The sequence below is a fragment of the Stegostoma tigrinum genome, chromosome 35, assembly GCF_030684315.1.
Source record: "Stegostoma tigrinum isolate sSteTig4 chromosome 35, sSteTig4.hap1, whole genome shotgun sequence".
Taxonomy (NCBI): Eukaryota; Metazoa; Chordata; class Chondrichthyes; order Orectolobiformes; family Stegostomatidae; genus Stegostoma; species Stegostoma tigrinum.
Genome location: NC_081388.1, coordinates 16,137,490 through 16,164,532, shown reverse-complemented (window position 1 = coordinate 16,164,532; position 27,043 = coordinate 16,137,490). Strand labels below are relative to the sequence as shown.

Genomic DNA, 27,043 nt, shown 5'->3' with positions numbered 1-27,043 from the left:
GTAGAATTTACAGTTTTATAAGGCTGTATTACTGTACATCTCCCTTGGCTATAAGCCTTGGAGTGACATTCAAACCAGGTGCTGTTGGCTCAGAGGCAGAGGCACTACCCTTAGCAGCACAGAGTTTTTTGCTGCATGACTAACTTCCAGTGCTAGACTTAGTGAGTTAATTTCAAATTCCACCAGCCACCAAAGCAGCGTATAAACCCCTCTGGATTTCCAGACCAGTGACATGAACACCATTTTTCCCATCCTGGTGGCTCCTTCCCCATCACATTAAACTTTCCCCAGGATAGGTTAAACCAGGGTGGCTACACCTTTGCAGAGAAGTGGGAGGATTTCCAGCCTGGGACCATAGACCACTGGGAGGAAATGAAGCCAGTGTCAGAGACTGGGAGACTTTCGAAGAAATTAAAGTGATATTGTGTGAGTTTTTATTCCGTTTCCAGTTTAGTTTGAAGGTGGCAAGGCATCTTTAATGCCAAGGGATTTTGTGGAACCATACACATTTCCCTCCCCCCAAGAACCTGTAAAGGCCTCTGCCCTCCTCCCCCACACCCCCAGAGCCCTGCAAACATGCTCCCCAGGAACTAGTCATATTGGTTCCTGAAGGATTGAACACTACGCTGCGCTGCACATTACAGACTGCACTGTCAGAGGCCTGGCTGTAGGTCAGCTGACCAACTATCAGCTGATCAGCAGTGCACCCAAGAGTGGCTCTGTGTGCTACTTTTAGTAACAGGTTAGTGGACATTCCGAGCTACCCCGTTTCACTCCTAGCCTTTTTTGTCTAAATGGCTAGATATCTGTGTTAACAGGTCAAAATACACTAACCAGAGTGTTCATTCATAAAACAGCAAGGGGCATGTTAAACGCCAGTAAAAACGGGCTAAAAAGACACCAATAAAAACTGGTCACTGACAAATAAAGTATCCAGTTCCTCCACAGTAAAGTTTAATTGTTGCTCTAAGATAATATGAAGATTTTACTTTCAACGTGCATTGACTATAAACCTGGAATTTAGCAGGGAGCAGTCGTCGGCAGTTCATCGTGTGTACTTGAGTTTGTTGGTGCTGAATTTAACAAGTGAACATTGGTTGCTTAAATCTGTACCTGGCAGCTAAAGGGTGATGTTCAATATTTTTAAAAAATGACTAACCCCAAAGGGACTGCGACTGATAGTCAGCTTAGGTTCACACCAGGAGAAATCTCGACAGTTGATAGTATGGCAGTGAGTATGTGGAACTGCAAGGCCACACACATACAGGTCTCAGAAACGGCTAAAAGCAGCGACACATTCACCAAGAGCTTCAGTGTGATCTTGTCTCAGAATGTCTGTTGTCGCCATTTCCCCGCCCCCCCCCTCCCCGCCTTCTCCAAATACACACACACACACACACACACACCAATGACTCAGGGCAGCTGAAAACACGAAAGTTGTGAATCATGCATAATCTTCTCTGCCCACCTCTTCTCAGGTTGAAACGTTTGGGATATTTTCCAGTTAACCTGATCAGAGATATTATTACAATACCTTTGGAGCAGGTGGGACCTGAACCCGGGCCTCCTAGCCCAGGAGGTAGGGACACTACCATTAGACTAGGACGGCAGAGCGGTTGGGACTGATATTAACGTAGGAGAAACGCAGCACTGATTTTGTTTGCTTCCTCTCAAAACGGTACACGAAGCATTTTAATCAGCTTTTAATGGCAAGTGGGGGTGGGGTGGGTGTGTGAGCGTTGGAGAGGAGGGTCGAGGAAGGCAATGAGCTCACGTCCTGCCCCGCTGCTGGGTATCTCCAAAGCCCCTTCTGCCCCGTCCGAGGAAGCCATTAGAGACTGCTGCCAGTAGATCTGTCTGTCTCTCTCTTTCAACGCACAGGGACACTCTTTCTCCTGCCGCAATGCTGTCCGTAACCTGCCTGGGACCGGGTACCAGGGATCCTGGGCAGCTGATTGACGTCTCGGGTTGGAAGGAGAGGCAGGAGCTGTAGACGTGACTCGTACAAGAGTGGGGAGGGGTAGAGGTAGCGGGCGATTTCTGCAACAACACACACAAATAGACTTCAGACCTAGACCAGCTCTCACCTTCCTAAACCTTCCCAAACGCTATAAATGTAACTTATTTGAAACCAGAGAGAGCGAGAGCTTCCTTCCAATCCCATTGTCCCCTTTCAACACAGGCACAAAAAATATTTTTCAGGCAGCATTTTACAAATCCCAAACGCAAGTTACGTACAGTTGCAATCGCTGGTATCCACTTCTGTCTTTGTATTTTTTAAAAGGCAACAATTTTGGATACTTATGTTTGAAAAAAAAAGTTGATATGAATGCCTTCTTTCACGTATAAAGCGGCGTGATAACTTTGACGAACAAAACACAGCGATTGCAGTCAGACTGGGCAGACTCCCTCCCTCCCTCCCTCCCTCTCTTCGCACAAGCAGCACAAACCCCGGGTTCCGCGGGCTGTAGGAGCGGCGCGTTACTATCTCTGTAAGCTTGCCAAATTCCCCTCCCTTCTCTGTCTCTGTCTGAAAGCGGGAGAGGGCTCTCTCCAGAAAAAAAGGAGCCGTGTATACACCGTCAACTCCGTTGTGTTTTCTTTAAGGGGAGGGGGTGGGCGGGAGTGATCAACGAAAGAAAAGTTTCCATCCGAACTCAAGTTTCTGCTAGTATTCACTTCGCACAGACAATACAAATGTTTGGAGAGAAATGGGAATGTGATTAGAGGAAGTGAGAAAATTACTGCCCTTTTTTTCGATAAATAAAATATTTTTTGTGTGTTTTCGTTGAAGGGAGAGAGGGAGGGGAGATTACTGGAGCTCTGATGACTCCCATTACAGGGAGAGCGAATCGTCAGACAGAGAGGAACGCAAGCGGCGGTGTCACTGCCTCTGAGGGAAAGGCAGCCGTCTGTTTCCGAGCGCCTCATATCGTCCAGCGATCTTTGCAAAGTTTGACAATTCGAACGCCACTGCTGGGGCTTTATTTTCCTCTCATTTTTCCTTCCACCACCCCCCACTCCTCGCTTTCTCTCTCTCTCTCTCTCTCTCTCGCCCTCTCTCTCCCTCTCTCCAAGTCAACATTGCCAGGTCAGTTTTATTACGTCACGTGTAACTGACCACCTCTCTCCCCACAAAAAAAGCTGAGAAAGTTTTTGACAACAATCTTTGCGGTGGATTGTGCTTTCCTCTGTATGCTGCTTGTGTCGTTAAAGGCTGTGAAACGGCAGCGTGCACAGTGCAGCGTGTATTTTTTTTCTCTCTCGTCCACTCTTTCTCTCTCTCTCTCTCTCTCACACTCACACACACACACACACACACACACTCAGACTTCAACGTTGTGTTAACTTTCGCTTTCAGAAGTTCAAGGCCGGGGTTACAGTTCAGGATGGAAAATAGACTCCCGCACAGAGTCTGAAACCGGCTTTCTAACACAACTCATTCTACACCGCAGTAACTATGTACTCCCCGCTCTGCCTGACTCAGGTAATGATCTTTGGCTCTGGTGGATTTATTTACAATGATTTTCTTTTCTATAAAATAAGGAAGAAGATATTGAATGCAAAATGCGATTGTTTTACTTTTGTCTCTCTCCTATCCGCACCACACGCCTCCACCCCCTCCCCTCTCCACCGCCACCCTTCCTTCCCTGGTTGTGTGTGTGTTTTTCGTCTCTCTCTCTCTCTCTCTCTCTCTCTCTCCGGAATGTACATTGACGGCATCAATCCAGATTCCTCTGTATTCCGGCACATGGCTGTCATTACAGAAAATGGCGGTTACCCCAAATTTATACAAATTCATCTCCAATCTGGAATAGCGGCCTCAATGTCAGTGCTATAGAATAGAGAGGGAGAGAACCAAATAACAAGGCGGATGTGCCTTGAGTTATTGCTAACTTGTTTCCAGTTGAATTTTGAAATGGGCGTTAAGGCCTGTGTTTGTACTGTTCCCCTGTACTGTTTTCAGGAGTGGGTGCAATTTGTAATTTCACAGGAATTTAGTGCATTCTTAGTATTGTAACTGTCAATTGTGGCGTGGTCTGGTCTGTACAATATTAGGTAACAGAAATTGTGTGTGTGTGCTTTTTAAAAAGGCCGATTCCGAGCTGAATCTATCTGGCAGTGTCGCTGCTCATTGTGATGAATGTTTCTGTGCAGTTGTGGGACGTTATGTAAAAGTTATACTAACATTTAAAAAATATGAGACAACAGACTTGCTCCAGATTTCTAAATGACGAAAGCCATTTCAGAAATATTTTGCGTGAGATAAATATCCTCTGGCTTTGGAAGTGTGATGTGATGTATTTAGAAATATATCTATATAATCCTTGAGATGATACTGATGCTGGGTATTGTACGGTAATGGGACTCTGTATTACATCTATTTAGCTGATGTAAATAGACCTTGGGTTTTGTCGGTAGCCGGCGAATTAATTTTCTTTTCACGGTGACAAGCAGTTCACTCGGTTTAGAAGCATTCAGTAGAACTGGAATTGCTGAACTCACTATCCTTCTGCATTGAACATCAAAGAACACCTTCCTGTCCAGCGCTGGCTTGTTGTACGTTGAGAGCTGCCCACCCCAGCTTTATAGCCGAGGACTGAAGGATTAAAATTAAACCAGAAGCAGAAAAAATATCAAAACTGGAGATGCTGACAAGCAGTTGCCAATCATCGTTGGAGGGAGAAACATTAGGTCTGTGCCCTCCGGAATTTCAGCATCTGTAGTATTTTATTTAACTTTTGCATGGATATTGCCTCCTCTCTCGTAGGTACCAAGCCAAGACTTTGGCAGTGTAAATAATCTTAAACCACCAAAATGTTAGCTTTTTGTGCACCAAAGAGACTCGTTTTGATTGTTGTCAGTTAGTTACAGACATTCTCTTTCATAAGCAAGGCATAAAGAAACTAATATCGCTCAATCTGCCCGTTTGGGCAAACTCATATATTCACAATTGCAAAACTTGGCGTGAACCTCGCAGTGGTAATGGGATCTTCGGCAATTTTATATTAAATTTGCGATTGCCTGTTGTTTACAAAGATTTTCCCATCCTTGCCCCCTCCAAAAAAAAGAAAATCCGATCGAATAATAACTGCGTTTGCAGTACCGGCCCATCCAACAGATTCTGCGGTGTGTGATACAATGGAAAGGTCGTGAGAATACACAGATGAAGCTCGTTAATAGCGCTGTTTATATTTTCAAAGCCCTATCTTCCAATTTATCAAAAGGAAAGCTGACTTAAGAAAAAACATTGTCCTAATAAAAAGTGTGCTCTGAAGGAAAATAAACCTTAAGGAGCGAAAGCGGAGGCGGTGAACACCTGGGTCCTCACAGACTGTGTTATTTTAAATCTGCCTGTGTATCTCTCCGTGTTCTCTATTGAGTTCATACGGAGGAGGTGACGCTAAATCGTGCTAGATTAACATTTGAAAATAAAATCGCGCTCTCTTGAACTTTTTTCAACAAGGCGTGCAGGTTTTATTTTAAACTCAGTTTTCACTTGCAAATATGTCAGACCTTTGAGTTTTGTCACTGAAGCATTACTCGAGTACATGCGAGTCCTATTGTGTGCTCCACTTACTTAAATGCTTGTTCATTCATTAATAAGTGACGGTAGTGATTAATTCCGTATTTGTGACAAAATATGAATTAATAATGCGTAAGAGTCTTTTGAATGGTCGCTGTGCCTATTTATAAAGTGTGATTTGTGAGGAATGGGGTGAATTCATTTTTTTTTCCCTGACACGAATTCCTACCAGCTTCTTCATTCTGGAATATTTGGACGAGGGTAAATGTGGGTTTGCGAGAAGCGCTGCTCCGTTTAACTCTTTCTGTGCTGGCCATAGTGGGTCTGCCCAGAACCGTCAGATATTACAATGGACTAATTCATTGCCTGTGCGTTTTCAGGTTGCGCTGGGGACGGTGTGTGAGGGTGATTACAGTCTAATTATAAACTTTCACGTGTGCACTATCCACTCTTACGTTCTGCGCTATTGATATTGGAGGAAACAGGAGATGGGGGAACACATGCAGTTTTGCAATGATGCAATGCACAGTCCCACACTGATGATCACTGTCCTGACTTTGTACATCAGGCTCCCCTTTCGCATACTCTTGGCCCAAGTAGCCCTTCACTGGGGTACCATAGGTTACTCAATGGTAATTCACCCATGGAGGTTATGTTAACAGAGTAGAGGGAGACATGCCTCAGCCGCCTCTTATTTAAGTCAGAAACTCTCGGGATTCCCTCTCGGCACTTAACTGCGCGCTATTCGACTGGGCGGCGATTCACAGTGCAAAAGATGGCTCGGAAAAGAGGGCTAATAAGGGGGTCGGGAGGGGCAAGATGGGGGACGATTATCCGCCTACAGCCCGGTCGTTTCTTTTACCCCCGTAATCTACATTCCCCCCTTCTCTCGTTCCTTTTGATGAAACCCTGGAGGGAAGGGAGAGCAGTTATTACACCCCCGAGCACCAACTCTATCACGAAGAATCAGAGATGAGGTGTGAGGATTATGTGTGTTTTTTTTGTAATAATTTGGGAGACAAGTCAGAGGGTGGTGATGTGCGAGTGTCTTTTCCTCATAGTTTTCCTATTGCGTTTGAAAATAGTTGAGTTTACAGCAGAATAAAAAGAAGTGCCTCAGAAGGACAAAACAGTGTCATGTAATGCCGAGGGACGTTCAATTTCTATCTCGGGACCCAGTGCAACTTTCTTTTCAAAGTTCTCAGTCTATTATCGACTCGCTTCCTCGACAACCAGGGATTATTATGAGAGGCATAAATTTATAAAGGTTTCTGTATTGATAATGCAGATTTCTTTAAAAAAATGAACGAGATATATGCCTGAGTTGAGAGTGCGAGGGCACAATTTATAGATTGGGTGTTTGTCAGTACACGTGTAGTCAGAATAAAAGCTGTCTGAGCGTTGTTTGGGTTTGACATTAGCTGGCCACTGGTTCAGTGGATGAATTATTCCCGATATCCGTTCGAGCCTTTTGTCAAACCAGCGAAGGAAATTCACGCGCCTGTGTTGCGTTCCCTCCGAATAGTTCAGTTAGGCGGGGTATAACGGGATACACATGCTGAAAGAATTGGACAAAAAAAAATACCCCGGCATTTCCAAAACCGTTCATCCCAAATCAGCGGCCAAAGGGAAGGGCTTTCAACGGGGACATTTTGCCTGTTCCTCGCTAATAGGACCCTATACACCCTTTCCATTATATTTGCCAGCATGTTTTTTTTCCTCAGTTAGAATGTTAAGAGGCCGTTGTCAAATGAAGTACATTAAGGCACCTCTTCCCGTTTCCCTTTTAAACAAAAAGTCTGCGGCATCTTTGGTTTGTAAGAGGACTGTGAATGGCAAATTGCATTCTTATAATTTTTTCACATTAATCTCCTTCCCCATTTCATTTACATGGGTTCATTTTCTCCTTTCTGTATTGGCAGTCTAAGAGGCGGGGATTACAATGGCTTGCCTTCGGAATACAATGGCTGTTCGTATTGTATGGAGAATAGCAGATGGCGAATTATAGGGTGGCACGCACTCGTGGGGTCTTCGTCTGCTTAAACCAACGGGAAGTCTTCAATGTACATGATTCAGCATCAGTCCAAATTCTCTGTTAAGCTATTGCAATTTTTAGTGGGTTTGGGGGTGATCTTGTTGCGTTATTTTACTGGCAAACCTTTCTGCTCAGGGTTATTTCAACCACCAACCTTTCTCTCTCCCCCTCTCCGCTCTCCACGACCACCACGACGAATAGTCTCCTGACAAGGTTACCTGTCTGTTTGGTGGGTTCCGCTTCAAGCTTTATGCTTGGCTCATCGAATTGTACTGGTGGCTCTAAGCGTAAAGGTTTATTTGTTCAGTGGAGGTAGCGATGGTGAGGTTCAAGTACCCTCTCCAAATCCTTCCGTGCAAACCCAGCTCCCAGTGCAGTAGAGAAGGAGTGCTGTCCTGTCGGAGATGCCATTTTAGGTGAAAATATTACCAAATATTACCCAGAAACACTGGCTGCCCTTCCAAGTGGATGTGAGATATCCCATGGAAGAGAGTATGGGGGGGGGGGGTAAGAGGCATGTGTGTGGTAACATCTAATATGCAAAGTTAGATATAGTTCTTAGGGCTAAAGGGATTAAATGGTATGGGTGAAAGTAGGAACAGAGTGCTGAGTTGGATGATCAGTCATGATCCTATTGAATGGCAGAGCAGGCTCAAAGGGTTGACTGGCCTCCTCCTACTCCTATTTTCTATGTTTCTCCTCAGTGACCTGGCTAATACTTATTCTCAACAAATGCCTCTGCTCTCGGTAGCATTGTTGTTTGTGGGAGCTTGCTGTGCACTATTTGGCCGTCACCTGGTACTGTAAGAGTGGCCATATTTCAAATTGACAGGTGAAATATTTTGGGATATGTTGAGAAAGACAAAGGACCTATAGCAAAGCAAGGTTGTTTGATTGTGTTACTAGGTTTAGATTTGAAATGTGGATCAGGTGGTCAGCACATCCAACTTACTTTAACCTTACCAGTACTCGTCACTTGATCAGTGTCACCCTGAGAATTCGCGTAGATATCAAGGTCACTGAACTGAACATTAACTCTTGTTTCTGTCTCCACAGATGCTGTCTGACCTGCTGAGTATTCCCAACACTTTTTGCATTTATTGCTCTAATGCATTCAATAGCTTTAGTGTCATACAATGCACTTGCTTAATCAGAATAGTCCAAAATCCATTCTGTACGTTATATCAAATCTGAAGTCCAGGAAATGACTTTCCCATTACGCACAGATGTGGAAAAAAAACTTTTAAAGTTGCGAGCCTTGATTTGTTTACTGTTATCAGATTCTCATTTATGTTTTCAGACCCCTCCAGCTTCAACCTCTCCACCATCTCTGTAATTTCCTTGAGCCCTGCACACCACTGGGATATCTGCACTCCTTCAATTCTAGCCTCTTGAATATCTCCAATTTTCATTGCTTCACAAAGCTTTTGCTGCCTAGGCAAAAAGAAATGTCTGGAAATCCTTTTCTTTAACCCTCTCACATCTACCTCTCTCTACTTATTAGTACCATCCTTAAAACCTACTTCTCTGAGGAACATTTTTGATCATCTTTCATAATATTTCCCATGTAACTCAGTGTCAAATGGTTGTCTGATTATATACCGTGGGTTTGTTCATCATACTGGATGTACACATTGTTGCTTTTGTTGTCTGTCAGATTAAAATAGTTTGCATTTCAATAAATATTCCAGCTACGAGTGTAGTTTAAATAAACAGTAAATGCTTTTGTAAAATAAGATTTGGCATTGCAGCAGTAAACTCTTAAGCATAGTGTGTTACTATTCTATAGTGTGCATCAGCTGTGAATTTCTAATCATGTTAGAGTAGTATACAATAGAAAACTTTGCATCTTATCTAGAACTTTATCATGCTACTTATAATGAGGTAGACACTTAACACATAATTTTTGCTTTGATGTGGAATCAAGTTGTTTACTATGCCAGTACAGGCATTAGACCATGCGAAGCATGATCCCATAAACAGCAGCTGGATGAATGGAGAAATATAGGATATAATTGCATCAAGGAGAATTTTTGGCTGGGATACCCTTGTGTTCCTGCAATCACTCCTTCGTTGACACATGCTTACCTTCAAATAACACTATCTATGATCCACCAGAATGAGAAATTGGGACCTCAGTTTACCATTTCAGCTGGTGGATGGCAGTGCTGTGCTTTCCTCAGTCCTGCCTGAACGGTGTGTTTGAGTAGCAAATGGAATTTGAATCTGCCAGCCTCCTACAGAGGCAAAAGCACTGGCAGCTGAGACAAACTGCCAAATCTAAGGTGTCACTCAAAGCCAAAAGACATAGGGCATCAATAAGCATGAACAACAGGCTTTTCGCTAATTGCTAGGGTAACTGACATTCTGAGCAAGGTAGTTTTCCATTTATGGACAGGATTGTGCATACAGAATAGTCTTAGATATTAATGTTAACAAGGGGTCCATGGCCCTGTGTCTCTGATCGACATACGACTTAAAATATCCCACACAGTGACAGAGTGACAAAGCACTGCTGAAATGACATGATATTTCCTACTCTCACATCCCTCACCTCAGTGTGTCTGGGGTGATATCAGACCCTGAACACTTCACCTGCATCAGCTCCAGCCAAAGCTGCATGGCAATTTTGCCAAAAAAAATTATGCGATTCCATTGGGCCTCTAGGGACCATAACTTTTCATTGAAGCAAGAGGCAGTGCTGAGAACTTCAGAAACATTCAGGAGGTTCAAGTGAAGAATTTGTCTTTTTGGGAAAGTTGGGGAAAGGATCTCAAAGCTGAGGGTGGGTTTTAGGGATGAGATAAAGAGGACAGATTCAGAATAGCCAAAGTATTGCTGCTGAGAGCAGAATGGAGGCTACGGTTGGAAATGTACTGGTGGTGACAAACTGGTGCTCAGACATTGGGGAGGGGTTTAAGGGCAATAGATAAATGTACACAGTCATCTTACCCTTGAGATGTAAGGTGGTGTGAGAACAGCATAGAATCCATACAGTGCAAAAAGAGGTCCTGATGCAAAACATTGACTTGCCTACTCCTCTAATTGTGCCCGATCTGCTGTGTTCCTCCAGCTCCATACTGTGTTGACATTCTGCCAATCGTGTCTGCACTGACCCTCCAAAAATTATCTGACCCCAAACCTCATGTAGGGTTTTTAATCATGGCCAGCCCACACATCCTGGACACGATGGGATATTTTTTATGCATGGCCAATCCACCTACACATCTTTGGAATGTGGGAAGAAGCCCACATTGATACAGGGAGAACATGAAAACTCCACACCATCTGGATCCACCCAAGACTGGATTTGGACCCAGGTCCCTAGCCCCAAAAGGCAGCAGTGCTAATTACTCTGTCACCATACCACTCCATAACTGGGTAAAGTTGGTAAAAAATCTGGCACTTTTCCCTAGTCTGGCCTACGTTTGTCTCCAGAGTCACTGCAATTTGGTTGACTCTTCACTAAAATGGCCTGGAGATTGTATAGTTCACGAGATGGACAACAATAGCTGGTGATGCCTATGTACCATGAAACAAGAGAAAAAATGTTAGTGTGGGACAGGAAATGAGCAAGGAAGTCTTGGGTGAATTTGAGTTGGGTTGGAACAAAATTTTTGAGGCCAGGGAAGAGAGACTTGGAGGAATTGAGCTTGGTGGCGGCATAACTGAATCTAAAACAAATGCCAAGAGACTGGTTTGTGGAGCAAATTGCACAGTGAAAGTTGAAGTGCTAAAATGTAGAGGAAATCTCTTTCTCCTTTTTTGAGATACGTAAACATAAATTAGTCCAACCACATGATTACACACAGTGGGATTAATCTTGAGGATGGGTGCAAGAGGTCAACCCACTATGTTTGCTTTGAACTATCAATTTACCAGAAAAAAAATCCTGTGTTTAAACAACATGCCTTCAAGGTTCTTGCTCTGAATTTAAATCAGCATTGAAAACATACAATATATCCTTGGAGTTTAAGGAGAAAATCACAGTGGAAACCCTCCTTTGTCTTGTTCTGATCTCATCCAGATTAATCTAGATTAATATTGGCTGCTGAGAAGTCATCATTTTTCTGCCTATAATTTACCATTGATATGGATCTCTGTAACTGTTTTTATCCTCCTTACCACCACATATCTTTCATTTTTCCACCTTCCCTTTATAAAAGGCATTGTCCTGCAGTAGCACCAGTGGCAGCTCCAATACCTAAAGCAAGAGGCCTTTCTCAAAACTAGATCCAAGCCAATGGACAATTCCATGGTGGAGGGTGGGGGATAGTTGCTAAAACCCTTTCTTCTGGTGGGGAAATTTCAAATGAGGGGGTCTATTCTTAAAATTGGAGCTAGACAGCTCAAGAGGAGGATCAGGCAGCACATTTTCACACTTACTCTACTCAAAGCCAGATGATGCTGAAGGACAATTAAAATTTTGAAAACCAAAAGTAAATGAGTTTTGTTTGGTTAAGGATATCAGTGGATAGTAAACCAGCCAAGGTGGGAAAATTGAGTTGGGGTGCAGATCAATTGAATGGTTGTGGGGGTGAGGGGTGAGGCATCGGATGCTCAGAACATCTGAATGTTGTTTACAACCAAGGGATAATCTTTACGGGTGCAGCCACTGTTGTTAAGTATGCAGATGGAAGAGGCAAATTGCACAAAGCAAGGAAAGTACACGACCATCGGAATAGAAGAACATTGGAACCTTGAACTTGGGAAAACATTGAGACAGTTTGGACATTCAATAATGTCATGGCTAAGCTGATGGTGGTGTCAGCGCCATTTTACTGTTTGTGCTCCTCCACCCCTCCAGGCCCACCACCACCACTGCCTGTTGTTTTTGGCTACCTTGTTTGTTGAGAGTTTCATTCAGCCTTGAATAAATTTCAAGACCCAGCTTTCACTATCTCCTGAGCAGACATTCCACACCCTGATAACATCTCATGATGAAGAGAAAGTAAACCTTGCCATCTCTATTTTAGAAGTGGGATCTCTTATTTAACTAGGGGGAGCCCCCAGTTCTAGTCTCCCCCGACAGGAAGGAATGTTCTCTTGGTATTCTCCATAAGCCTCATCCAGTTACCTCAAGATCTTATATGTTTAAATATGTTCATCTCTAATTCTTTTAAACTCCAAGGGATATAGGCCAAAATTGTTCAACCTTCCTTCACAAGAAAACCCCCTCATCCCAAGAATGAGTCATATGAACCTTCTCTGGACTGATTCTACTGCAATTATACCTTTTACAAATAAGTGGTTCAAAAGTATACATAGTTCTCCAGACATGGTCTCATCAAGGCCCTGTGCAGCTTCAGGAAAACTTCACCAGGTAATCTGTTTTGAGTGTTGTTGTTTTGGCAGGACTGTTCATTAGGACTGCATGAATTATTTGCTTTACCTCGTACAGTGCAGTGGCATCTTTTATATCCTGTACTGGTGCTCATCCATATACAATCCTCAATTTCCTTCTCCAGCTTGTAGCTGTTGTTAGGAATTGAATTCCAAGCCACTTCCCTTGTACACACATTTACGAATATCATTCATTAGCTCTGAGCACAAACAGTTTCAGCAGAGAAAGTATGACAGTTGAGTTCAATCTTGATCTTACACACTGACTCTTCATCAGCATGTGGCCACTAACCTGAACCGACATTTCTTTTCCACAACACAAACCCTTACTTCCTAATTCAGGAGAATTGCTGCTGTTTCCATTTCAGAGAAGGTTGTCCTTGCGAGGGAGAGGCTGGCTTGCCATAGCTCATAGGCTGAAACTGGCACCTACTGCAAGGGCATACTCAAAAGCACATGGGATTAGATAACAGCATTATATGCTGACCATTGGTGATGAGTACCTTACTGGGATGTGAAGATGATGAAATCTTTGTTATGTTTTGAGTATGGAATGAAGATATGTACAAAGACTGTACATGGAACTAAATGGAGCTCACAGCACAGATACAGCCTGCAGCCCAAGTGGTCAGTATTAGTATTTATTATCCTCATGAACATTCTCCTCTGTCACTTTATAGAAGCCTCTTGGCAGATCCTGCTAGCCCTTCTTCCCTCATGTAGACCTTTTCAATATTTGTGTGCTTGTTGTTTGTCCTGAAGACATAGAAACATAGAAACTAGGAGCAGGAATATGCCATTCAGCCCTTTGAGCTTGCTGTGCAATCAATCAGATCATGGCTGATCCTCTATGTCAATACCATATTTCTGCTTTCTCCCCAAACCCCTAGATGTCTCTAAAGTGCCTGTAAACAATGGAAAAATCAGAGGCCTTGATTAATTGACTTTTGACAATGCTGCATCTGGCACATGAAATCTGCAACTTGCGTGTCCGTAGAGGGTATGTTATGAATCCTCAAATGAAGCAACAATTGCCTCACCGCTTGTACTCTCCTGTAGCTCTCGAAGATTGTTGCTCCAATTCTAGCCTCTTCCATGTTCCCCAATTTCCATTACTCCCACCATTGGTGGCCCTGTCTTCAGCTACCTTGGTCCTTAGATTGGAATTTCCTCTCTGAATCACCCAACCTTTAGATATTTTCTGAGCAGCCTGCTTAGGAATCTTATGACATACCTCGAGATCCAGTAGGAACTAGAACATGGACATCCCCGAGCTCAGAGCTGGAATGCTACCACAGTGCCACAAGAGCTCCTCACTCTGCATCCACCATTCTATTCCAGCAGCATGCCCCTTAAAACCTCACTGCTTGATCAAGCATTTGATAACTCTCCTGCAAGGCATAAGGTATTATTTCAGTACCTCAAAAGTGCCCTTTCAGTTCATATTTGTGCTGTTCCATTTATACAATGGGAGTACAATTTGCAGGCAGGACAGTTTGTGGTGGGCAGGGGTTTGCTGTTGCGATGCTCCACATGGTTGAGATGCCCACTGATGCTCCATCTGGTTAAGCCACAAAAGGCTCATGGGACCATGGGGCCAAATGTTAGCATGAGCCTATACTCTAGGAACAGGAAATCAGATGCTTTTGTTCTTATCCATGGAGGAAATCATTTAGCTATGTGAAGAAACTAGGGAAGTAGGGAAGCTTAGAGAGTTTTAATGAATATATTCAAAATTAAAAGTAATTGTCATAGAGTTAGGGGAGATGATGGCAGAGTGTTAACGTCACTGGACCAGTAATCTAGGCTAATGCTTTCCTCTGTTCGGTTTGCAATAAACAACTGCACCTCCCAGTCGCGAACCATTTTACCTCCTCCTCCCATTCCTCAGATGACCTGTCCGTCATGGGCCTCCTGCAGTGCCACAATGATGCCACCCGAAGGTTGCAGGAACAGCAACTCATATTCCGCTTGGGAACCCTGCAGCCCAATGGTATCAATGTGGACTTCACAAGCTTCAAAATCTCCCCTTCCCCCACTGCATCCCAAAACCAGCCCAGCTCGTCCCCTCCCCCCACTGCATCCCAAAACCAGCCCAGCTTGTCCCTGCCTCTCTAACCTGTTCTTCCTCTCACCTATCCCTTCCTCCCACCTCAAGTCACACCTCCATTTCCTACCTACTAACCTCATGCCGCCTCCTTGACCTGTCCATCTTCCCTGGACTGACCTATCCCCTCCCGACCTGCCCACCTATACTTTCCTCTCCACCTATCTTCTTTTCTGTCCATCTTCGGTCTGCCTCCCCCTCTCTCCCTATTTATTCCAGAACCCTCTCCCCATCCCCCTCTCCGATGAAGGGTCTAGGGCCGAAACATCAGCTTTTGTGCTCCTGAGATACTGCTTGGCCTGCTGTGTTCATCCAGCTTCACACTTTGTTAACTATACTGCTTTGGGGACACAGGTTCAAAATCCCACCCTGGCAACTGGTGGAATTTAATAAAATTTATAATTTCTGCAATTAAATTTATATAACTAATAAAATTTGAAATTGGTGCTAGTCTCAGTGACAATGACCTGGAAGTTACCATCGATTGTTGTAGAAATCCATTTAATTCACTCATGCCCTTTGCATACGTTCTTACCCTGTCTGGTCTACATGTTACTCCAGACTGACAGCATTGTGGTTGACTTTTAACCACGCTTTAAAATGCACTACTTCATTCAAGGGCTGTTAGGAATGGATAGCAAGTGTTGTAACAATGCCCATTTCCAGTGAAAGAAGAAAACCAATTAGAAGAACTTTCTAGGATTAAAAAAATGGCAACAATTGGCAGAAGAACCTGAGGAGAGATGGAAGATAATATCTTCACTGTATGAGACTGGTACATGAAAGGCTGGTGGAGTAGGATGCAATAGTAACTTTCAAAAGGTAACTTCATGTACCCTTAAAAAAAGAAATCAGACCTATTGGGAAGGAACAAGGGATGGGTTGACAGCATGAATGAATTGGGATGCCCTTAACAGAGTCAGCACAGTCAAAGGGACTGAATAGCCTCCTCCTGCACTTAAAATTCCAATCAGGGCTCAGAACAAAATTCGGCAATTCTGTCCAACATCCTGACCCCAGGAAGTCCAATAAAAGACCAGATCTGGAGTCAAACCTTTCCTGGAACCAAGGAGATAACAATGATTTCAAAGCAGGATGGTTCCTTTCACATGCAAAGCTCACTTTACATTGAAATTACCTGCAAACAGCGTGAAGTAATCCATCTTTCAGTGTCCTAATGGAAATACATTGTTCCAAGCAATTCTGTGGTGAAATTTGATTTTCTTTCTCCTCCCATTGTCAAGGCCTAACAGCGTTGCAGCCTGGAGCCTGACAAGTACTCTGTGGCGTGTACATACAATGTACTTGCCCTGTCACTTGTTCAAGCAACTGGCATCAATGAACAAGCAGAATAGAGAGTGGCAGAGAAACTTGGTGGGCTAGATCTTTACTTAGTTTTTGGAAATTGAACCATAATAGGTCCAAAAAATGTAAAAGACTTCCTTCAACACCTTTGCAACAGGGTTGAGATCTACACCAATTGCCTTGGATTGTGTGTTTGAGGTGTGTTGAATCAAAGATAACTAGGTGTGAGAATACAAAAGTACATTGGGAGATTTAATGAACGGTAATGTGGCTTCATCCATGGGTTTTTAGTTACTTTGATGACTGATCTAGGAGGATGTAAGTAGGACCTGAGAGATAATTTTTTTCACACAGGTGTAGTGTGTGTATGGAACGAGCTGCCAGAGGAAGTGGTGGAAGCTGGTAAAATTCCAACATTTAAAAGACATCTGAATGGGTACATGAATAGGAACAGTTTAGAGGGATATGGGCCAAATGTTGGCAAATGGGATTCAGTCAGATTGAGATATCTGGTCAGCACAGACGAGTTGGACCAAAGGATTTGTATTCATGTTGCATGACTATGACTGTACAGAATTAAGGCAAAGGGGATGAGTCCATTGGCTTTTACTTTGTAAACTCAACAACTTAACGGCATGATGCTCATGGATGTTTAGGCAATTGTCTATACAGTGGCAAAATCACCAAAATGTGGCAATTACACCAGGGCAGAACCAAAAATGTTGACTCTTTTCAAGGTGGCTAAAAATCTTTCTGAAGTGGGCTCAACCAATACATATTGCCTGCTCCACAGCACAGAGAGTGCCTCCAAAGAAGTACAAGTGGCAAATACTGGGTCATCAATTGTTCTTCACCTCCTCTCCTGGTCATGCCCTATGGAATATGGGGCAGACCATGTACATGCTGACATCTGTTTTCACAGCATGGATTTCTTGTCTGTACTTTGAAAATTACCACTCCACATGGCTAATCAAGAAAATTTCCTACTCTTATCACCTGCCACTGGTCTGTTGGATGTTTACAGGTTGAAAGTAGGTTGTTTTGGTTCCGTTGCGCACATGTCTCTCTCTTAGACTTCAGGCGGGAAGGGCTCTAAACCAGAGCTTCCAGCTCCGAGACATTGGCACTACAAGCTGTGCTACAAGACCACCTCTCAACATTTGGAACCCCTGCCTTATTTTGACGCCTTTCACTCTCCATTGCAGGGTGGAAAACCCGATACTCAATCCCTGAAGGGAGCTGCGTACATGATCAAAGATGCTGATGTATCACAGGCAGTATTGCTTCAAGACTTCTATTTGACCATGATATTTTTGATCAATGTGATAGTATTTCAGCAGTGCACTGGACCTGGTGCTCAATGTGATTCCAAACAGGTTTTTGTAGACTGTGATGCATGGAAAAGAAAGCAAGACAAGCTCACATTGCTGTGCGGTTCCCAAAGAACTTTACAGCCAGGGAATTATGTTTGAAATGTGGTGATCTGTAATTTACGGAACACAGCTGCCAATTTTCACAAAATGCTCCATCAAACATAGAATATAGAACAGTACAGCACAGTACAAGCCCTTTGGCCCATGATGTTGTGCCAAACGTTTACCTTAAACCTAAGGTCTATCTAACCTCCACCCCTACCTTATACTATTATCCATGTGCCTATCTAACAGCTGCTTAAATGCCCCTAATGAGGCTGACTCCACCACCCTCTCCGGCAGTGCATTCCACTCCCCTACCACTCTCTGAGTAAAGAATCTACCTCTGACATCTCCTCTATATCTACCTCCACTCACTTTAAAACTGCGCCCCCTTGTAATAGCTACCTCTCCCCTAGGAAAAAGTGTCTGGCTATCCACTCTATCCATACCTCTGATCATTTTGTACACCTCTATCAAGTCACGTCTCATTCTTCATTGTTCTAAAGAGATCAGGGATGGAGAAGTGACCCCGTCAACATTTTATATAACTGCTGAAAAGTGACACCAGATCCAAGCTTTGCCTCTTACCGTCATCTAGGACTGGGACACAAGAAGCCACACATAGAAAGAGAATAACAATTTATATAGTCCTGACTTGTTTTATTTACAGAAGTCGCTGGAGAAATTCAGCAGGCCTGGCAGCATTTGTAGAGAGAGAAACAGTTAACGTTTTGTGTCGAGTGATCCCTCCTCAGTTCACTTGAAAGAAACATTAACTCTGCTTTCCCTCCTCAGATGCTGATTCTTCAGTAATTTGTTTCAGATCTTCAGTTTGTTCTAATTTAATTATTTTATGTTTTCCAAACCAAACCCATTCAGACATGTTATAACTCATCTCTGGAGCAGATGGGACTTGAATCCCAGTTTCTTGTCTCAGAGGTAGGGCCTTACCACCGCAATTTTGTGTGTTAAGTGATGTTGGTCCAGGACTGAGTATTGGCCAGGATGTTGGAGATAAGATCTCTAAACTTCCTACAAATAAAACAATCTTTCTATTGGGCTCAGAATATAATCTAGAAGTAGTACCTGCTCTAAACTCCATTCTGAGACTGGAAGCCTACAGTCTTGAAGCTTTAGAAATGACAATGCCTTCCACCGATCCACGGGTGATGCAGAAACCAGCTCCCGCAGCAATGTCTTGTGCTAACTAGCGACTCAACTTGGAGTCACGTTTGAAAACCAGCGATTGGCGAGAATTGACTGAGTTCAGCGCTCTATCTTGCACAGTGCTATTGTGGACGAACAGAAGCGAAAGAACTGAGACTGAGCTCTGTCTTTCACCGCCGTGAATGAGAAACTGTCCTCTCTATGCCTAATTGTGATCTGACCAGCGTGAGCAGGAGAAACCGCTGTTTTCGCCGCCTGCTAATTCTCTCTCCCTCTCTCTGTGGGATTATTTAACAAAAGAAAACTCGGACATTTTTTAAGGCCAATTTATCTGACTTCACAGTTGAGGATCAAACAATAAATTGGTATGCCCTCACCCAATTTCCCAATCCCACCAGATTAATTCGGGGAAAGTCAAGTGTTAGAGAGATATTGAGTGATATTGACTGTGCTGCAAAGATGTAGGGTGAGGGCAATCGGAAATGAGAATCGGCGAATTGAGTATAGTTACCCTGACTCCAATCCAGATGATATTATACTCTTCTGCACTGGCTAGTGAATCTAATATCTTCTCATAGGGGCGAATTAAGGTCCGAACTGCCCGCTGGTAGTTGTGTGTAGCGCTCCTGGTTGCTCAGTTGTCAGTATACTTCTGCAAAGTTGTTCGGTTGTTGGAATGCTGTAAAGAACTATACTGACAACTGAACAACCCAGGAACAATACACACAACTACCTGCTGATCTAATCAAAAAGCCCTCCGGTCAACTCAACTCAATAAGAATGTAACACGACGCTCAATTCATTTTTTGCCCGTTATGGCCTGCCACAGCAAAAAAAAACTGCAATGACCTCCTCAGAAGACAGACACAGGATCCGTTCAGGGCTACGATCACACGCCTCTAGAGCAGATGAAACTTGAACTCGGGCCTTCCGGCTCAGAGGCTGGGACATTGGCATTGCAACACATGATCTATCCAGTGGGTCTGCAGATATGGGGTAAACGAAGCCTTGATATTTTTTATGTGAAAGAGAATATGAATCAAAACCAGGCCATTCCGCTTAACAAGGTCATAGTGGCGCTGGCGGACCCTTGCTCTCTCCGGAACCAATGGATCTGCCGCTCACTGGCTGTTTTTTGCAATTGTGGCTTCTTACTCAGTTTCTGCTGCGGGAGATGATATTGGACGGGTGAACATACCAGCGGGTTAGATACACAGATTAAATATAATGGAGAAACTGAGACGCCAACCTGTAATTAGTTTAATTTTTAATTAAGCTATAATGGACAGGGGAGAGCAGAGTGAGTAATAATTGAGGGCAGCAAACTCTACAGATGATACCACAGGTTGAGTCTTTCCATCAAAGTGCTGTGTTTAATTACAGCCTACTGAACGGCCACTAATTCGTTGCCTTTTTTGTTTACATTGAATGTACTGAAGAGAGTCTGTGCGAGCGGTTGAAACCAAACAGGCTAAACGAAAATGGTCCTTGACAATTCTAGGTCAAAATGCTCTGCCGTGCGACAATTGGAACATTTCTGGCAGGTTGGAGGTATCTCCGTGGGGATTGGGAGATATCTGTGGAGATACGGAAATATCTCTGTGGGATGTAGGGTAATTCTGTGGGAATGTGGGGTGTTATGTTGGGATATGGGATGAATCTGTGGCGATATGAAAGTATCTCTGTGGGGATGCAGGGTATCTGTAGAGATGTAGGGTGTCTGTGGGGATGGCTGTGTGGGGATATGGAGCTATTTTTTGGGGAGGATATAGTGTTATCTGTGGGGATGGCTGTTTGAAACTGTGGCAATATTTTCATGGGGAAGTGGGGTAACTGTAGGGATATGGGGTTAGCTGTGGGGATGTAGGGATGGCTCTGTGGGGATCTGGGGTATCTGTGGGATGGCTATGTGGAGATGTGAGGTATCTGTGTGGATGGGGGCCAGTCTGTGGTGATGTGGGATATCTCTGTGGGGATGTTAAGGTCTTTCTGTGCGGATGTGGGATATCTGTGAGGATGGATGTTGTCCTTGGAGAAAATGAAATAAAACTGGAATCAAATTCACAATTTTGAGTTGAGCTATAAATAAACTTTTTGAGTTCTACACGCCTCTCCTGCAATGTACCACCTGAAAGATACTTTGCAAAAACTCTCCAAGGCTCCTTGTACAGTACCTTCCAAATATATAACCACTTCCATAGCAGATATATAAAAACACCACCAGCTGTAAGTTCACCTCCAAAGTCTATGGGGAAAAGGTAGGAAAGTGAAGTTGAGGCTTATCAAATCAACCATGATCCCATTGAATTGTGGAGCAGGCTTGATGGACTGAATGGCCAATTTTTGCTCTTACACCTTAAGCTGGTAGTTTTATTGGATTTTGCTTATCAAACAGAATACAAGACTGAATCCCATAAGAGGTACTTGTTCAGCTGATTGTTTTGAAGAAGTAGGCTTTAAAGAGCATCTTAAAGGGAGAGAGAGATGCTGAAAGGTTCATGAAGGGTTTTCCAGAGCTGAATACCCAAGTGTTTGAAGGCATGCTAGTCAGTGGCGGAGCGATGAAAATTATGATGGTGCAGTAGGCCCGAACTAGAGGAGCACAGAACAGGAGGGCTGGAAGAGATGGCAGCTGCAATCAGACAATGCAAACATTAAAAAAAAATCAGCTAAAAAGAACCATCTAGAATAATAGTTGTGGAATGCTATGCTGGTGTGAGATAGTGCTCTCGATTCTTTTAATCAGGTTCAGAAAGTTATTGTAAGCAGATGATTGAGTTTCATACATCAGTCTAATATCCACTTTTAGTATCAGAACATGAGTTTGGCTGAGTCGGTCACACTGTCAATAGTATCAGAAGGTCATAGGTTTTAGTCCAACTCCAGAGACTTGTGTATAAACTTATGGAGGACACTCTGTGTGAGTGCTGCACTGCTGGTGGTACTGACTTTCAGATGGTCCATCAAACTGAGATCCAGTCTGCCTTTTTGGGGATGAATATGAAGGAAATCCATTGTCCTGGCTAATATTTATCACGCAACAAAGCATCACTGGAACAGATTATCTGACTTATTATAAGACCATTAAACCATATGACATAGGAGCAGAAATTAGGCCATTCAGCCCATCGAGTCAGCTCTGCCCTTTAATCATGGCTGATAAGTTTCTCAAACCCATTCTTCCGCTTTCTACCTTTGATTCCCTGGACAAACAAGAATCTATCTATCTCTGTCGTAAATATACTCAATGACCTGGCCTCCACAACCTTCTGAAGCAGTGAATTCCATAGATTCACCACTCTCTGGCTGAAGTAGTTTCCCCTTATCTCTGTGCTAAAAAGTCTTCCTTTACTCTAAGGCTGTGCCCTCAGGTCCTAGTTTCTCCTGCCAATAGAAACATCTATCCAACATCCCAGGCCATTCAATATTCTGTAAGTTTCAGTTAGATTCTCCCCCTCATCCTTCTAAACTCCATCAAGTATAGACCCAGAGTCCTCAAGCGTTCCTCACATGTTAAGCTTTTCATTCCTGGGACCATTCTTGTGAATCTCCTCTGAACCCGCTGCAGGGCCAGTACATTTTTCTTGGAATATGGGGCCCAAAACTGTGCACGATACTCCAAATGTGGTCTGACCAGAGCCTTACAGAGCATCAGAAGTACATCCCTATTTTTATATTCAAGTCCTCTTAAAATAAATGCCAATGTTGCATTTGCCTTCCCAACTACTGACTCAAGTTTACCTTGAGAATATCCTGGACTAGAACTCCCAAGTCTCTTTGCACTTCAGACTTCTGAATTTTCTCCCCATTTAGAAAATTGTCTGCACCTCTATTCTTCTTACCAAAGCATGTGCCATCACACTTTCCCACATTGTATTTCATCTGCCACTTCTTCGCCCACTCTCCCAACCTGTCCAAATCCTTCTGCAGCCTTCTGGCATCCTAAGTATTACCTGTCCCTCCAACTATCTTTGTATCATCTGCAAACTTAGGCAGAATGCCCTCAGTTCCTTCATCAAGATCATTAATGTGTATAAAGTGAAAAGTTGTGGTCCCAACACTGACCCTGTGGAACATACTTGTCACCGGCTGCCATTCTGAGAAGGGCCCTTTTATCCTCACTCTCTGCTTTCTACCAGACAGCCAATCTTCTGTCCATGCTAGCACCTTGCCTCTAACACCATGGGCCCTTATCTTACTCAGCAGCCTCCTGTCAGCACCTTGTCATAGGCCTTCTCGCAGTCCACATAGATAACGTCCATTGGTTCTCCTTGGTTTAACCTGCTCATTACTTCCTCAAAGAATTCCAACAGATTTGTCAGGCATGACTTCCCCTTGAGGAAGCATACTGACTTTGCCCTATTTTACCATCCACATCCAAGTATTTAGAATCTCATCCTTCACAATGGACTCAAAAACTTACCCACATCAGAGGTTGGGCTAATTGGCCTGTAATTTTTGGTATTTTGCTGTACTCCCTTTTTAAACAGGGGTGTCATGTTAGCGATTTTCCAGTCCTCTGGGACCCTCCCTGATTCTAACGATTCCTGAAAGATCACCACCACAGCTCCACTCTCTCTTCAGCTATCTCCTCAAGAACACCGGAATGAACTTATGTTGCTGTCTATGGGGTCTTGCTGTGTGAAAATTGACTTCAGCGCGTTCTACTCTACAAAAGCATGAAATGATATATTTTGGAAGGACAAACAAGGAGAAGCAATTTAAACTAAATTGCACAATAGAAGAGTGTGCAGGGACAGAGAGAACTTGGAGCCATGTACGCACATATTTGAAGGTAGCAGAACAATTTCAATCGGCTGCTAAAATAGATGACAGGATAACAGGCTTCATAAATATAACACAAGAGTAAGGAAGTTATGCTAAGCTGTTATTAAACACAGGATAGGTTCGATTAGAAAATTCTGTCCAATTATGGGAACCATACTTGAGTAAGAATGCCAAGACCATGGTGTGAGGGAACAGAGATTTTGTAAAATTGAACAAGAAATGATTGACTTCAATTGTGTAGAAGGATCTGGGATTATTCTCCTTGGAGCAAAGAAAGTCAATGAGAGATTTAGTAAAATTAGTTTTTGCAACCTGGACTGCACTGCCTGAAAGGGCAGTGGAAGCAGACTGATTAAGAACTTTCAGGTTTGGACAAATACTTGAAATGAGAAAATTTGCAGGGCTATGGGGAAAAAGCAGGAGAGTTGTGTTAATTGGCTAATGCTATCAAAGAAACAGTTAGGACTCAATGGGGCAAATATTCCTTCTGTACTGTGTGATTCTATAAAAAGTGACTGCACCTCAAAGTGCAAAATTGGATCTAACAATGTTTGTAATGGCATGGGTTCAGTAAAGGTACTATATAAATGCAAGTCTTCCTCATAATAAAGTGCGTGAACTCCCAGTTCAGGTGAATATATCCTTTATGAATAGTCTGGCAACCCGTCAGGAGCATCCATCCGGTTGGGTACTATGTCATGGAGTGTTGGTGGAGGGGTGAATAGTGGAGATGCAGGCTGCTACCAGCTTTGGAAATGGAACCTTCGCATGGATTTAGCAAGGGTTTAGTGTGAGTTTGAGTTTGTCAAACATCTCCAAGGGATAAAAAGGGCTAATTTATCTCTGAATGAATGCGAGGAAGAGATTTTTACATGTTTTACTTTTTGGGGCCTGTGGTAGGAAAGGGTGATAGAAAAAGACTGGAATGAAAATGAGATAGATACAAAGCAGAAGTAAAAATGTAGCTCCATGTGGGAGATAGCGGGATGAGCATTGAAGATTGATGTGTCAGGTGAATGCCTAAAAGTGGACCGATCTCTGGCAGAAAGTGACAGCCCACTTCCACCAGCTTCAGCATGTAGGCCAGCAAAGAAACAGATCCTGCTCTTTACTATCTCATTCAACTTTCTGTTTTATAAAATATGTTTAGCTGCATGGGTCATCTTAGTATGTTTCAGGCATCTTATGCATATGTGTACATGTCCACATTATATGTGTGATTGTGTGTGTACCACTAGGTCTCTGTGTGTTTATGTCTCAGTATGTGTGAACGTTTGTGCCTGTCCAACTCTGCATGCATATACATACCAGTGGCTTTATGCTTTGAAGTGTGTCACTATGTATGACTGTATCTTTCTATGTGTGTCTTAATGTGTGTCTCTGTCGGTGTGTGTCTCTGTGCACACATCTATGTATGTCTGTATGTTTGACTGCCTCAGTGTGTATGTTAGTAAGTGTGGGTTTGTGTGGGGAGAGGATGGATTTGGACTTGATAAAATACATGCTAAACAGGAATTGATTTTAATTTTTGTGGCTCTCTGCCTGTTCGCTAATTTCACAGGGTAGTGTTTAAATTAACAGAGAGGGAGATTCATAGATCTAGCAAATGAAATAATATCAACACCCGTTTATAATGCATGACATCTTCCTTTGTCTGTTATTTCATTAACTCATTCAAAATTGATGCACTGTTGCCTCTTCAAAAGGGAAATGGTCAGAGAGTTATATTCAAACATTCTAGGTTTGTTAGCATGCTGATCTGAAACAGTGTGAGATCACTGCACAGATTTTCAATGTATTTCATATTTAGAGGACAGATGAAATATTAAATATTGATGAATGAAATACTTGTGCATGATCACTCACAGACACACAAGCACGCATAGACGCATATATACATGTACGCCTACTCATTGACACGTTTACATACATGCACACCTACATGTGTGCGCTCATATGCATTTTCAGTCTACATTGATGGATTAAGAAAGGTCTCAGCTGTATTTCATTTATCTGCTTTTACCTGTTAGTTTGAATTATTCTTCCAAATTCTACTTGACTCAATAGAAGCAAAACTTCTTTTCATAAAAGTCAACCCATCCTCTCATCTTTTATTTTGGTAGCCATTGCTTGTGTTTGTATTTGAAATCTTCTATTTTTGTCTTGATAACTAATAATTTATCTTAAGAAAATAAATAGTCACACTCAGACACATGCACACATGGATACAGACCAACAGATACACACAGGTAAACAGAGACCTATAGAGAAACACAAACTCACAGTCACATAGACACAGACTATAGATGCATACACAAATACTCATAGACAAAGACTTATAGAGATACACACATGTAAACACAGACCCATACCGAAACACGCACGCACACACACACACAGATAGACACGTTGACACAGATCCTAAGAGAAACACAAACAAAGCCACATAGGCACATTGACACAGACTCATAAAGACTCAACTGAATTTAATCTATAGTAACATGCAATAGATTCGGACTATAGACACACAATCCCACAGAGAGACAAGATGCACGCTCAATGCCACGTGCAAACACACACACAGAACTAGATAGTCACATGCACAAAATGTACATCCACAGACAAATTTGCAAAGGTGGTCACATATGATGAAAACACACAGACACTCAAAGACACAAAACATGCAAGCAGATCATTCTAAGTACAAACTCATTTGTACAGAGATACATGTACAGTTGCACACATAAATGTACAGACTACAGACATAAATACACACTCAGGCATACACTGGCACACACTGGAATGCAGAAACACATTTAAAAAGAGGGACAAAAATGCGCCCACTCTGATGGCAATGTAGAGAGGTGAGTTTGCTGGCACCTTCTTAGTTTTGGAATTTGGGGTTGGAGGTGTTGTTTCCTGCTGGAAGTAATGCTTGGCTGTGCGTGGATATTGTGCTCGGGAGTGGGGGGCAGGAAACACAGGAAATACCGAATGGATACAATTGGGGTGCCCAACAAGGCTTGCATGGAAAGAAAACATCACTGGGATCATTTGACTGCAACCATTACAGAAAAAGATACCTAAAAAGGGATCAGCTTTCTACTTAAATATCACAAGAGACTGAGAGGGAACACAATGCAAATTTTCAGCAGTCAGTAGGTTTTTTAAGGGAGGAAATTTAGAAGTTGATTAACCAGGATCTGGGAGACCTTGTGGTAGAGAGCAAAGCAACCATGGGGAAAAAAGAAATTATCTTTCTTTGAGGGAGGGGAACGCAACGAAAAAGCTGAGTGCAAGTTAAAATTGCAACCAGCTCCATCTATTTCCAAGAAAATGGCCCAGTGGGTCCTGTT

General features: G+C 43.0%; 1 protein-coding gene across 9 annotated transcripts in view; it reads left to right on the top strand.

The window, feature by feature from the left end:
• nfixb (nuclear factor I/Xb) overlaps positions 1-27,043 on the top strand; it is a 641,619-nt gene that overhangs the window by 55,887 nt on the left and 558,689 nt on the right. Inside the window, exons 1-2 of one of the 9 annotated variants that reach the window (XM_048522056.2) lie at positions 2,443-2,492; positions 3,362-3,487. The exons of 7 other annotated variants lie outside the window; for them this stretch is intronic. In XM_048522056.2, coding sequence (XP_048378013.1) covers positions 3,461-3,487 — 27 coding nt within the window. In that variant the 5' untranslated portion in view covers positions 2,443-2,492; positions 3,362-3,460. Of the gene's footprint in view, positions 1-2,442; positions 2,493-2,911; positions 3,488-27,043 lie in introns of those variants that run through there. One more of the 9 variants, XM_048522055.2, reaches the window with a different exon arrangement.